Source organism: Vitis riparia, chromosome 16, assembly GCF_004353265.1.
Source record: "Vitis riparia cultivar Riparia Gloire de Montpellier isolate 1030 chromosome 16, EGFV_Vit.rip_1.0, whole genome shotgun sequence".
Taxonomy (NCBI): domain Eukaryota; kingdom Viridiplantae; phylum Streptophyta; class Magnoliopsida; order Vitales; family Vitaceae; genus Vitis; species Vitis riparia.
In genome coordinates, this window is record NC_048446.1 from 3354095 (window position 1) to 3368546 (window position 14452).

At 32.4% G+C, this 14452-nt stretch overlaps 2 protein-coding genes across 6 annotated transcripts in view; both read right to left on the minus strand.

Moving 5' to 3' along the window:
- Window positions 1–8627, minus strand: part of LOC117933528 — an 81356-nt gene extending 72729 nt beyond the window's left edge. Inside the window, exons 1-10 of one of the 5 annotated variants that reach the window (XM_034854917.1) lie at window positions 8159–8627; window positions 7723–7871; window positions 6163–6297; window positions 5734–5825; window positions 5551–5664; window positions 4328–4405; window positions 2537–2601; window positions 2081–2172; window positions 1898–1932; window positions 1167–1729 (exon numbers count right to left, since the gene is read on the minus strand). In XM_034854917.1, the coding sequence (XP_034710808.1) occupies window positions 1690–1729; window positions 1898–1932; window positions 2081–2172; window positions 2537–2601; window positions 4328–4405; window positions 5551–5648 (408 nt within the window). In that variant the 5' untranslated portion in view covers window positions 5649–5664; window positions 5734–5825; window positions 6163–6297; window positions 7723–7871; window positions 8159–8627 and the 3' untranslated portion in view covers window positions 1167–1689. Of the gene's footprint in view, window positions 1–1166; window positions 1730–1897; window positions 2012–2080; window positions 2173–2284; window positions 2313–2536; window positions 2602–2691; window positions 3283–4327; window positions 4406–5550; window positions 5665–5733; window positions 5826–6162; window positions 6298–7722; window positions 7872–8158 lie in introns of those variants that run through there. The other 4 variants (XR_004654302.1, XR_004654300.1, XR_004654305.1 and 1 more) reach the window with 4 other exon arrangements.
- A 3541-nt stretch (window positions 8628–12168) lies between these two features.
- Window positions 12169–13939, minus strand: LOC117933965 (receptor-like protein EIX1). The gene is made up of 2 exons (XM_034855550.1): window positions 12617–13939; window positions 12169–12207 (listed from the first exon to the last, which is right to left on the minus strand). The coding sequence occupies exons 1-2, from the start codon at window positions 13937–13939 to the stop codon at window positions 12169–12171; spliced, it is 1362 nt and encodes a 453-aa protein (XP_034711441.1).
- Window positions 13940–14452: the final 513 nt, after the last annotated feature.

Sequence of the window (14452 nt, forward strand, 5' to 3'; positions counted from 1 at the left end):
TTAGTTAGATAAATACAAAATTTTTTTACTTCTTCAATTACTTTTGTGCAGATTCTAAAACCAATTTATATAAATAAAATTTTCATATTTTCATATCCAATTTTGTTAATGTTTTCACATAGAGTAACCTTATGAAATTGCTTTCTTAATTTTCAGACTTACCCTATCAACTATCCATGTATAGTGTTTGATAAATCTCCTTGATCATTTGATGGTATAACACTTAGAGTATGTTTAGCGGTGCTTTTAGAAAACACTTCTAATACTATAAAAAACATTTAGGTATTTGCACTACAATAAATATAATGTTTTATGATAAATTAATTTGTGATTAAAAAAAGGTATTTTATGGTAGAAGATTTTTTTTTTCCACAAAAAAATTTATTTATGGTCAGTTTGTTGCTATAAGTTCGTGAGTAGTTATTTTTAACCATAAAATTTAATTTTATAATGAATAATTTTTCTACAAAATAAAGTTTGTGTCGACATGTCACATCTCACTTGTTAGCACAAAATAAATTTTGCGGTAACATATCATTTTTTGCCATAAAACAAGTTTATAGCACTATGTCATTTTTTCTATGAAAATAATCATGGTACAAAGTCACTTTTTTGCCATACAAAAATTATGGTGAAAAATCACCCTTCCACCATGAAATAAAATTTCTCGTGAAATGTGTTTTATAAGCTTTCAAATTCAAAATGAGATTAATTATAATAAGCTAACAAGCTTTAAAAGAAATTTGACTGTATTGTATGATCTTTTAACTCATAAAATTAAGGTTACTTTTGATTCTCGGAAAGTATTAAGGAAAGAAAAAAAAATTATGGAAAATGATTTTCTCATATTTGGTTATCCTATGAAAAAAAACAAAATCAAATATAGTTAAAATTACTTATAAACTTATGCATTTTCAAATAATTTAATCTTTATATTAATGAGTTAAAATAAGTAAAATAAGTTTGAAGGGGCAAATAAAAATAATTCATTGATTTTTAATCTATTTTTTATTTTCCTCTACTTTTTCTTTCCTTATGTTTATCCTTTCTTTTTCTTTCCCTTATATTTTCCCCCAAATTTATTAAAAATCAAACATAGCCTAAATGAATACTATATCACTCACTCAAACTAGTGGACCAATTAATCTATAAGAAAAATTTGAAGGTAAAAGGAAAACTATAACTTCTTGTGCTCCATTATATACCATTGTTGATCCAAAATCTATAAGTTAAGAATCGAAAAACAACTTATTGGAAACTAGGGTAAAAGCAGAAGCAGGATCATCTTGGGTACACTTTACTGTGCCCACCTTCTCCTATCACCATTTCAAGGCTGAAATCTCTAGTAATTGCAAACTTCAACTCTGATGATGTGAACCTCTTGCCTAGCCCTTTTGATTTTACAAGTACCAACCTCTAGAATAGTTTCTATGCCATGAAGTTGAGAAGCTACATTGTCTTTGCAATTTCCTATCCATTGTTCTCTGCTTCCCTGATGTTGTTGATGTTGAGGAAGATGGCACGGTCAATGACTTCCAAAAATGATGGGTGGTTCCTGGTTTATTAAGGTACTTGTGTGTTGTAGAAGACGAGACAACAGATTGAAACTTTTTCTTTTGCTTGTGAGTTCAATCTTCTTAGAAACTAATGGATTTTGGCTGCATTTGTTGTTTTGGAAAATGATGTCCTTCACGATAAGAATATGTTATTTTGTTGATTGAGATCCTTCCTGTACAAACAAGTTCCAATATGTTCATGCTTTGTGAATTCTTTAATGATATGGTTACCACCTATAACAGTCATAATGATTCACAACCATAATGAACAACATGTTAAGATTTCCAATCAGGATCAATAACTTCAAGTGAGTAGAAATTTTAAAGTATTAGCTTCTTACCAAAATAAGGTTAGGAATGAGGAAACCTTTGCAATCTGCAATTGAGGAAAGCAACCCAATCGAAAACAAGAAGCCCAAGTTCCTTCCAGTTTAAACATTTTCAATAATACTGACCTGAGATGGTTACATAAATCAGTTCTTAAAAACTTTGAAATTAAAACCAGATTTTCATAGTAAACTCACCTCTAGTTCTTCAAATTTCTTGGTGGCATTTTGAGTGCCATTACTTAGGCCACTAGGAAGAGGTTTGTACTTTACTTCCTCCGTACCATTGCCTAATAGGATGAAAAATATTTAGCAATGATTTTGGGGAGAATAAATAATGGAAAAAGAATCATATTTTGTCTTTTGATATTTAACAATATAGAGGAATGTCAGCTAACTCACCATTTGTTCCTAAACGCTTAGCAGCCTCCTGTAACCAGAAACAAGTAAGATTATGGAAATTATTAAATCAATTGTGTTAGAATATATTAGAGAAATGCTTGGAAAGCACATGAAATTGAGATTATTTATTCTGGTTTTTAGTACTCGTTTAAAAATACAAATAAAACCAAAGCAAAAGAATGATTTAATTTCCATGTGGTGCATAAACAAACTCTCAATTCTATGCATACAACATGCGAATTTTATAATTACCTTTTTCATTATGGTTTATTTCTTCCATGTTTCGACACCCTTTAAGAATGCCTTTGTTGATGTGCCTGCAAACTATCATAATGAATCATGGGCACTCCTGAAGTCTCAGATATATATATATATATATATAAAAGAATTGAAATTCATCTAATTACCTAAGAAGAGAACAATTAATAGAATTGTAACCATCGAGTCAGCAAATACAACATTAAAAACAACCCTGATGCTAATGCCCATCATGAGCATTGGTTGGAAGAGCAGCGCTAAATCATAGTAAATGATAGGCATATCAAGTGTAGAATGTCGTAGCTTAAGATTATAGTAAATAGTTCTTAGATAAAATACTTCTTAGAGCTAAATCAAGGACAATTGTGTCAGAGAAGTAATGGTTGCTAAGCTTCGTGTTCAAGGTTCAAAGAATTGAGGTCCCTGAAAAGTCATGAACTTAGCTCACAAAGCTGCTGGCACAACAGTGTAGTAAATCAATTCTCTTTTTATTCTAAAAAAGTCAGTAGATACTAGAAAATCTGTAACAATGGTCTCAAACCCAGTGCTTGAAATATGCAAAATCAAGTATTGAGTCAACTCAAACAACAGGCTGGATTGGTGGTATTTTTAAAATATTTCTTTTTATCATTTCCTTTATTTTTACCACTTCCTAACCCCTGTTCCAATGAGGTTTCTGAATTTGGTTAGAATGAATTATAGATCTTTAACAGAACTCCTACCACATGGATATGTCTGTTTCTTACATTTTAATATAGTAACACAACTGCCACCACCACCAACACCACTTGCACTCCCAAATGTTGCTCCAAAGAATCCAGTTATGCTACAATCATCAATTTGCCAGCCAAATTTTCAAATTTGCAATGACAACATTCAAATTTTCCAAAATAGCTTTTGAGTTTAGAACACAATTATTTACAAAAGTCAATCACAAAAGGCAACAAACTATTCTATACATATAACAAAAACTAAAAGTTCAAACTAGAATTCATATTAATCTATGGCAGGAAAACAAGAGAAACAATAAAAAGGTAATAGGAAAATTGAAACTTTATATGTCCATAGGTTTGGTCCCAAGCAAAGAAATAATAAAATCTATTGAGTATTGTTAAGGTCATCAGGTTAAGCATACTTGAGATTTTTAATTTTTCTTTCCAACACAATAGTCTATTGCATAGCTCTAATATTTTTCCTTTTCTTTTCCTCAATTTAGCAACCAATCAGGGGAAAAAGAAAACAATTTTGTCCCATTCTAAATAATGGCGAAGTGTGTAACACCAATAATCCCCCTAATACCAGCAAAACAAATATTTAGATAACATGGTTTTACCATGTCACACATTCATATAAATTACATATTTTCATGCCAAATTTTATTAATTCTTCGATCATTGTTATTAGAGTTTTGTTTAGATAAACAAAGAACATTCAAATCTTCAAAATAACATGGTCTTACCATGTCACACATTCATATAAATTACATATTTTCATGCCAAATTTTATTAATTCTTCGATCACTGTTATTAGAGTTTTGTTTAGATAAACAAAGAACATTCAAATCTTCAAAATAAAAGGAATAAGGGCAATAATATCAGTGTTTTAGCACAATAACTCCCTAGTTTCTCCACTATCACTAGGAAAGGTCAATAGCAGGCTAAAAATTTGAGATTATAAAATTCATAGCAAAGCCGAGAAAGTAAAGATTCAAAAATCTTGCTCCAATCCTAGAGTTTCTGTTTCTAGAGGAAATATAAGTGAGACATAAATGTTGTCGACAATGACCTCCTGTTGCAAAGCTTTTTCCAATCCTCGGAGGCTAAACTTGCTAGTCGTGTAAGTTGTGTAACCATAAAGGCCCACCTACAAAAAAACCATGGCTCCAAATGAAAAATCAATAGATAGAAAGTTGTTTTGGAATCCTAATAACCATTGAAATTTAACATCTAAGAGCAAAAAATTAATGTGCTTTGAATGTCAAATAAGTCAATTTCTAAGCATTCCATTTTAAATTTAGGCGATAATATTCATTTCTAGTGCTGAAAAAATTCATAGAATAATAAAACAAAAGTTCAGAGCAAAAGGCAATACGTTGAACTTTCTTGCTTTTTTGAATCATAAAAAATAGGAAAAAGCATTTATGAAAACACAAGAGTTCCTAATAGTTATAGAACTTTCAAGTAAACACATCAGCTCAAAACACATCACACTTATTTAAGTACACGGTACTTGACTGGCCTGCGATGATATAATGTCGATCAATGTTGGTCCACGTTTCTTTCAATGCTTATAACTTCTTGTGCTCCATTATATACCATTGTTGAACCAAAATCTATAAGTTAAGAATTGAAAAACAACTTATTGGAAACTCGGGTAAAAGCAGAAGCAGGATCATCTTAGGTACACTTTACTGTGCGCACCTTCTCCTATCACCATTTCAAGGCTGAAATCTCTAGTAATTGCAAACTTCAACTCTGATGATGTGAACCTCTTGCTTAGTCCTTTTGTTTTTACAAGTACCAACCTCTAGAATAGTTTCTAAGCCATGAAGTTGAGAAGCTACATTGTCTTTGCAATTTCCTGTCCATTGTTCTTTGCTTCCTTGATGTTGTTGATGTTGAGGAAGATGGCATGGTCAATGACTTCTGAAAATGATGGGTGGTTCTTGGTTTATTAAGGTACTTGTGTGTTGTAGAAGATGAGACAGTAGATTGAAGCTTTTTCTTTTGCTTGTGAGTTCAATCTTCCTTAGAAACTAATGGATTCTGGCTGCATTTGTTGTTTTGGAAAATGATGTCCTTCACGATAAGAATATGTTATTTTGTTGATTGAGATCCTTCCTATACAAACAAGTTCCAATATGTTCATGCTTTGTGAATTCTTTAATGATATGGTTACCACTTATAACAGTCGTAATGATTCACAACCATAATGAACAACATGTTAAGATTTCCAATCAGGATCAATAACTTCAAGTGAGTAGAAATTTTAAAGTATTAGCTTCTTACCAAAATAAGGTCAGGAATGAGGAAACCTTTGCAATCTGCAATTGAGGAAAGCAACCCAATCGAAAACAAGAAGCCCAAGTTCCTTCCAGTTTAAACATTTTCAATAATACTGACCTGAGATGGTTACAAAAACCAGTTCTTGAAAACTTTGAAATTAAAACCAGATTTTCATAGTATACTCACCTCTAGTTCTTCAAATTTCTTGGTGGCATTTTGAGTTCCATTACTTAGGCCACTAGGAAGAGGTTTGTACTCTACTTCCTCCGTACCATTGCCTGATAGGATGAAAAAAGATTTAGCAATGATTTTGGGGAGAATAAATAATGGATTATCCTTTTTTGCCTGATAGGCCAACTCACCATTTGTTCCTAAACACTTAGTAGCCTCTTGTAACCAGAAACAAGTAAGATTATGGAAATTATTAAATCAATTATGTTAGAATATATTAGAGAAACACTTGGAAAGCACATTAAATTGAGCGTATTTATTCTGGTTTTTGGTACTCATTTAAAAAATACAAATAAAACCAAAGCAAAAGAATGATTTAATTTCCATGTGGTGCACAAACAAACTCTCAATTCTATGCATACAATATGTGAATTTTATAATTACCTTTTTCATTATGGTTTCTTTCTTCCATGCTTCGACACCCTTTAAGAATGCCTTTGTTGATGTGCTTGCAAACTATCATAATGAATCATGGGCACTCCTGGAGTCTCAGATATATATAGAAGAATTGAAATTCATCTAATTACCTAAGAAAAGAACAATTAGTAGAATTGTAACCATCGAGTCAGCAAATGCAACATTAAAAACAACCCCGATGCTAATGCCCATCATGAGCACTGGTTGGAAGAGTAGCGCCAAATCATAGTAAATGATAGGCATATCAAGTGTAGGATGCCTTAGCTTAAGATTATAGTAAACAGTTGAGCCTACTGCACCCATAACCATGCATGACCAACAAATAGAATTTATGGCTTCCTCAATTATAAGAGAGCAGTTTCATATAACCATATAAATGAGATTTGCAATGATATATCCCTTGTCTTCAGCTAGCTATTTATTAATTAGATAAAACAGTTCTTAAAGCTAAATCAAGGACAATCGTCTGAGAGAAGTAATGGTTGCTAAGCTTCATGTTCAAGGTTCAAAGAATAGAGGTCCCTTAAAAGTCATGAACTCAGCTCACAAAGCTGCTGGCATGTCAATGTAGTAAATCAATTCTCTTTTTATTCTAAAAAAATTGGTAGATACTAGAAAATCTATGACAATGGTCTTAAACAGCAGTCTGGATTGGTGGTATTTTAAAAATATTTCTTTTTATTCTTTCCTTTATTTTTACCACTTCTAACCCCTGTCCCAATGAGGTTTCTGAATTTGGTTAGAATGAATTATAGATCTTTAACAGAACTCCTACCACATGGATATGTTTGTTTCTTACATTTTAATAAAACTGCCACCACCACCAACACCACTTGCACTCCCAAATGTTGCTCCAAAGAATCCAATTATGCTACAATCATCAATTTGCCAGCCAAATTTCATTTCCCTTAAAGTCAAATTTGCAATGACAACATTTAAATTTTCCAAAACAGCTTTTGAGTTTAGAGCATAATTATTTACCAAAGTCAATCATATTAATCTATGGCAGGGAAACAAGAGGAACAATAAAAAGGTAATACGAAAATTGAAACTTTATGTGTCCATAGGTTTGGTCCCAAGCAAAGAAATAATAAAATCTATTGAGTATTGCTAAGGTCATCTGGTTAAGCATACTTGAGATTTTTATTTTTTCTCTCCAACACAACAATATATTAAATAGCCCTAATATTTTTCCTTTTCTTTTCCTCAATTTAGCAACCAATTAGGGGAATAAGAAAGCAATTACATATTTAGAGTAACACAGTCTTACCATGTCATAAATTAATAGAAATTACATATTTTCATGCCAAATTTTATTAATTCTTTGATCACTGTTATTAGAGTTTTGTTTAGATAAACAGAGAACATTCAAATCTTCAAAATAGAAGGCAAAAAGGCCAATAATATTAGTGTTTTAGCACAATAACTCCCTAGTTTCTCCACTATCACTAGGAAAGGTCAATAGTAGGCTCGAAAATTGAGATTATAAAATTCATAGCAAAGCAGAGAAAGTAAAGATTCAAAAACCTTGCTTCAACCCCTGGAGTTTCTGTTTCTAGAGGAAATATAAGTGAGACATAAATGTTGTCTACAACGGCCTCCTGTTGCAAAGCTTTTGTCAATCCCTTGAGGCTAAACTTGCTAGTCGTGTAAGCTGTGTAACCATAAATGCCCACCTACAAAAAAATCGTGACTCCAAATGAAAAACCAATAGATAGAGGGTTGTTTTGGAATCCTAATAACCATTGAAATTTAACATCCAAGAGCAAAAAATTAATGTGCTTTGAATGTCAAATAAGTCAATTTCTAAGCATTCAATTTTAAATTTAGGCGGTAATATTCATTTCTAGTGCTGAAAAAATTCATAGAATAACAAAACGAAAGTTCAGAGCAAAAGGCAATACGTTGAACTTTTGAAAAAGTATTTCTGAAAACACATCACACTTATTCAAGTACACGGTACCTGACTGGCCTACGATGATATAATGTCCATCAACGTTGGTCCACGCTTCTTCCGATGCTTCATCCTCGGCAAAGAAGCCTTAATCAAATGAAATGTCCCCATTAGATTCACATCGATCATGAACCTAGCCTCCTCCAATTCCTGTTTTTCCAACTCTTGCGACACAAACACTCATTGATTGCAGCTCTTGTGGCACAAACCCCAGCAAAGCATCTCAAAATTTTCATTCATGTTTCTTACAATTTCTTAACAACCAAACAAAGAGCACGAAACCCAAATTTTACCCCGTAGATGAATTAATAATACCAGACAAGAACAAACGCATAAATAAAAGAAAACGAGTACATATATACAGTTGAGATTTTCTTCTAAAAAATCTATTTGGTTACTGAAAAATCAAAACGAAAAATTGATCGATGGAACAATTAAGAAGGTAGATAAGCCCTAGAATTAGCTAAGAGAACTTGAGCACTTCATATCTCTTCCTCTTTTATGTGTATATATATATATATATATATATATATATAGAGAGAGAGAGAGAGAGAGAGAGAGAGAGAGAGAAGAAAACAAAATAGAAAAAAACCATTATGATTAAATGAATACAAAATTCTTATGGAAAATTATTTGCCGCTGTGAGTATAAAATATAGTTATATATAATATTTTTTGATGAGTACGAATTTCATCTTTAAAAAAAATCCTTTTTGCAATAAAAATAAATTTCGTTGCAAAAATCTTCTTTTTTTCCATAAAATTTATTTGTGCCGACGAAAATTATGGTAGTAAAATGTGAAATTTGTTATGGTGTTGGAAAAATTTTAAAAACACTTTTAAAAAGTTGAAAAATAACTTGTAATGCTTTTTAGAGAAACACTTAATAGGTGATTTTTTCAAAAACTTTTTTTTAAAAAAAACACATCCACTAAATACAATTTGAATAGAAGCACCATCAAAAGCTCTCTTAGTGTTTGTGGAACACTAAAAATGTAGTAATTTAATTTTACAAAACCAGGCTTCTTGGATTCTAAAATCCATGTAGCCGAAGGAAATCTTACTAATATCCTAAGTCTTTCTAGTGCTTAAAATTTTATATCTAAATTAGTTATTATTAGTTATTTCAAAAGTATAATAACTATAATGATATTATTAATGGATTTATATTAAGGTTTCGTTTGCGTAGGTTTCTGCCTTTTGATTTTAAAGTCAAAGTTACAATTTTTAAAAGGTAATATTTGTATTGTAAAATTTTATTAAACATAAAAGAATTTTTTGCACAAGTGAAAATAGAGCTTTTATAAGAAGCATCATATTCCTAGTTTTACTCTACCATGTTTTCCATCTATTCTGAAATTGTTCTTAAGATGTATAAATAATAGCATTGCTATGCTAGAGAGCCTATGGCTATGTGTGATTAAAATGTGCTTTACAAACATTTATAGACCTTTGTGGAGATGAATGGGGCCTAAGCTCTTCCACCTTCACCTTTTTCTTTCTCTTGTTCCTATGGCAGCTGTCACAATATGCTCCCATCTTTACCTAGTCCCTCATATCACATAGGTTCCTGAATTTGTTAGGAACTTCATGTTCTGATGGGATAAAGATGGGGTCACCCCTATATCATGGATCCAAGGTCATCCTATAATAATGGTAAAGGGATGGTTTGTCTATTACCCAAAATAGAGCTAGGCAAGTGGTTGGTCTTGTTGTTATTAGCAAGGTGATTTTCCTAATAGGGATGTACACCATCTAAGCCTACTAGTGGACAAAAGGGAGGGCATAGCAAGAAGAAATGTGAGCTAATTAGGAATCAACAAAATTGATGAGAATGAGAGATTTATCCAAGCATCAGTGAAACAACTTCCTATGAGAAAGATTTGGAGACCATGAAGAATGAGTTTCACATTTATAAGAGTTCTTTCTCTTTTTAGAGAGAAAAATAGGGAGAATTATAATTAGATTATCAACAAGTTAATGATATATATAGTGTTGTCTTTTATTTTGTTTTAACCTTCATGAAGAAAACCAATTGGTTTTTTAGAGAAATATTTTAAGTTAAAATATTTTACACTAATATTCTTTGATATCTTTTTAGAATATTGTTATGGGGAATAAAATCAAGATAATGAATGAGTCCTAAAACATGAAAATGCATTATATATAAGGAAGAATAAGTTGATATGCCCACAAATATCTAAACAAAAGATAAAATAAGTATATTAAGAATATATACAATCATCAAAATAAAGTAAGAAACTTATTACACTCCAACGATAATCATAGAATGAGGAGTTGAGAGGACAGAGTTACTGAGATCCAAGCATCCATTTGTTCCACGTTTGATAATACTCCACAACATGCTAAAATATGAGATGAAGGGGTGTTGAATTCCTAAAACACAAAGTAAACGATAATATTTACCAATTTGAAAAAAATCTTTTTAAATAGTTGCATGGAAGGAAATTTTCATTAGCATTCTTGTTTTAAGAACTAGACAAGTACTCTTTGGTTTATGCTTAAAATGGTACCTTAAATATTGTTATGTATTTGAATAAAATTAAAGAAATTGCATTCAACATTATAAAAGGGACGGTTTTGTAAGAAAATGTAAAATAATACAAAAGGTCAATGTTATGGCTAATTAGTATATTAAAATATCCAAGATTTTCCACTTAGGAATAAAGACAATCACCTCGGATCTAACATTAGGTGATTTTTTCATTCATAAATTTTAGCTTATCAAAATAATATAGAAGGTTAATAATTAATTAACTAAAAGAAGTAATATGAAAAATTCTAGTAAAAACCTACTTTTCTTTTATAATCATTACCATTCAAGAATAAGCTAGTAATGTTTTTTATAAACAAGAAAAAGGTGGAGAGAGAGAGAGAGAGAGTTGTACCATTTAACTTTGAAGACTCCTCCATAGTCGAGCCATATTTATTGTTGTAGTCACATAGAGCCAATCTTTTATTTTGTTCAAAAATTGGAAATAGGCATATCTCCATGAATTGTTGAGTAGTAGAGTTCCACACACTCCCCAAAATCCAACTATGAATCCAAGAGCAATGCTAACATAAAACCACATGTCATTTCCATCTTGTTGAATGTCGTCTTCATAGCTATAAGCATTGGGAGTTCCTTCTACTTTATCTCCTGGGCACTTTTTCAAAAGAGGCGGTCCACAAAGTGTAGGATTTCCCTCATAAGAAGAAGTATTGAAACTTTGAAGTTGAGTACCTCGTGGAATCTTACCAGACAAGTTGTTGTTAGAGATGTCTAAGGTACTCAAACGATCTATTTCTGAAAGGCCACTTGGAATTTCACCAATAAGTTGATTTTGAGACAAATCAAGAACGTCTAATGATTTCAATTGACCAATTGTTGTAGGGATCGATCCAGTCAAATTGTTTCTTGAAAAGTTCAATGAAACCAATTCTAGAAGATCTGTTACTTCTTTTGGAATCTCCCCAGTTAGTTTGTTGCTTGAAAGATCGATACTCTTTACTAATCCAAAAGTATTCTTATACTCAAATTCTCTTCCTTTCCATTTAACCAATTCGCTATCAACATAGGACCAAGGTGCATCACTCAGAAATGAATTATGAAGTGAATCATAATTATATGCAATGGTCAAATTCCCTTTCTTAGTCATGGCAGTGAAATTGCTAAAACATCTTGGTATACTACCCAAGATATTGTTACTAGAGAGGTCCAATATTTGAATTTTTTCAATTGACATAGCTCTAAACTTATACTTCCACTGAAATTATTAGATCGTAGGTTTAGAACCATCAAATTTGGAAGGTTTCCTCCTATCCATGGGGGTATTTTTCCGGATAACCTATTTTTTGCCAAATCAATAAAGCTCAAACTTTTGCATTTCTTTAGAGATGAAGGCAATTCTCCGATCAAATTGTTGTTGCGTAAATGTAGAGTTTGAATCGATTGCATGGAGCCAAATGATTTTGGAATTTTCCCATAAAATTGATTATTTTCCAAATTTAGAACTGTCAAGCTTTTCCATTGTTTCTGACAATGAGGCAGCTCTCCTGATAACAAGTTGTTTGAGAGGTCAAGATACACCAGATATGACTTAGAAACTGTACACAATAAGGAAATGGACCCTGAAAACTTGTTATTGGAGAGATCCAACAATGCCAGGTCAGAAGGAAGTTGTGGTATTGAACCCTCCAAATAATTTGAGCTCATATCTATGTAAAGAGGCTGATCAAATTTTGATGATAAATTGGGTAAGTTCCCTATGATCTGATTGTTGGAAATATTAAAGGTATAAATAGGGGAAGTTAAATTCCAAAACCAGTTTGGGATGACATCTGAAATGTCAGAATTGGAGATATCAAGGTCTTTCAACTGTTTTTGAGTTCGAAACCAACTAGGAAAATGAGGTCCCAATTGGCAGCAGGTTAATGTTAGAGAAAATAGCTGAAAAGGAGGAACCCACTCCAAGCTCATGTTGAAAGTGAGAGAGTTGGAGGATAAGTCTAAAGTGTGCAAGTCAGATAGATGAAAGAGATGAGCCTCAGAGATGACACCTTGCAATGAATTTGAACCAATATCCAACCATTGAAGTTTGGTAAGGTGTCCAATACTTGTAGGCAATGTTCCATTTAGCTGATTATAACCAAGATATAACACTCTCAAGGATGAAAATCCAATGAGATCAGGAACTGATCCTGTGAATTGGTTATATGATAAATACAAAATCTCTAATGTGTCATTTGCACAAGCCAGCAAGTCTTGTGGAAGCTGTCCGCTGAGATTGTTGCTTTGCAAAGCTAACTTTTGTAAATGGCATAAATTGCTCAAGGATTTTGGAATCTCATCTTCAAGTTTATTGTCATGGAGATAGAGTTCTTCAAGAGAAGCCATGTTCCCAACTGTGTCTGGAATTGAACCCTGAAGTTGATTGGAGGAGAGATCAAAATATTCAAGGGAACTCATGTTCCCAAATGCCTCTGGAATCAAACCATTTAAATCAACATTCAAAGAGAGATCAAGATGAACAAGGGTGGTAGTAAAGTTGAATAGCCATAGGTATATTGAAGAAGTGAGATCATTCCAAGAGAGATCAAGGAAGGCAAGAGGGACAGAGAAATTAACAGGGGAAAAAGACGGAGTGGTGAGGGGAGGGAGGCTACAGTATTGTAAGTTTAAGTGAATGAGAGAAGGGAGTTTATTAATTGCTTGTGACCAGTGGATGGCTTTACTGAGGTTAACAGAATTCAGGTCAAGGTGTCTTAAAGATGAAAGATGAGAAAGCCACTCAAGATTTCCAGAATGCAAATGATAATTACCACTGAGATCAAGGGAAAGCAAGTTGGAAAGATTTCCGAATTGGCTGGGAAGACGTCCAGTGAAATTGGCATTAGAGAGAATGAGGTATTGGATTTTGGGGAGACAAGCAAAGAATGGAGGTATGGAACTCCCTTCAAAATCATTAAAGCTGAGATCCAAATGGGTTAAGAGCTCCAATTCAAGCAATGAAGAACTTATCTCACCTCTCAAACTACCTTCTTGAAGATAAAGCCCAACCACCTGACTAGTATGGTTGCTGCACTGGACTCCTCTCCATCGACAACAATCTCTTGTGTCCCAAGAAGACAAAATGCCATAGTCATCCACAAGGCCATGTTTGAAGCGAAGCAGAGCTTCTCTCTCCCTCTCTATGCACCCCACAGTGTTTCCAAGCCCAGCTTTGGCACATACCACTACAAGCACAAGAAAGCTAAAAAGGAGGCGTTCAACGAAGCATACAACCATGATGGTCTGCAAGTAACACTGGGTTTTTTTGTGGATTCACACAACACCAAGCACTCGTGTATATATATCCATCTGCCTTGGTTTTATTTTTACTTTTTGTGGTAATATTTTTCAAAAAAATATTTATAAATTGAATATTCCAAAAATTGAAATATTCGTTTTTGAAGTTGTGGTATTTTTATTCTTCTTATCTTCGGGAAAGAGTTGCTGGGATTGTTCTCCCATGTGGCTTCCTCCACGTTGTTACCAACTTTTCCTTAGGGTAAGGGTCCCATTAACTTATTGTTTTCCAATATATTTTTGGAAAAAATGAATGGATGACGGAGTTTTAACATTAAGTCAACACATAAAGCAAATTTTCCAATAGATAAAATTTTAAAAAATATGAAGTATAGTTTTTGATTAAAAGTGTAGGTGCCATTTGAATACTCTTTTTTTTTTTTCCCTACTTTTAAAAACACAAAATAATAATAATTCCTATTTATGAAAATTTTCATTTTACCTGCATATTAG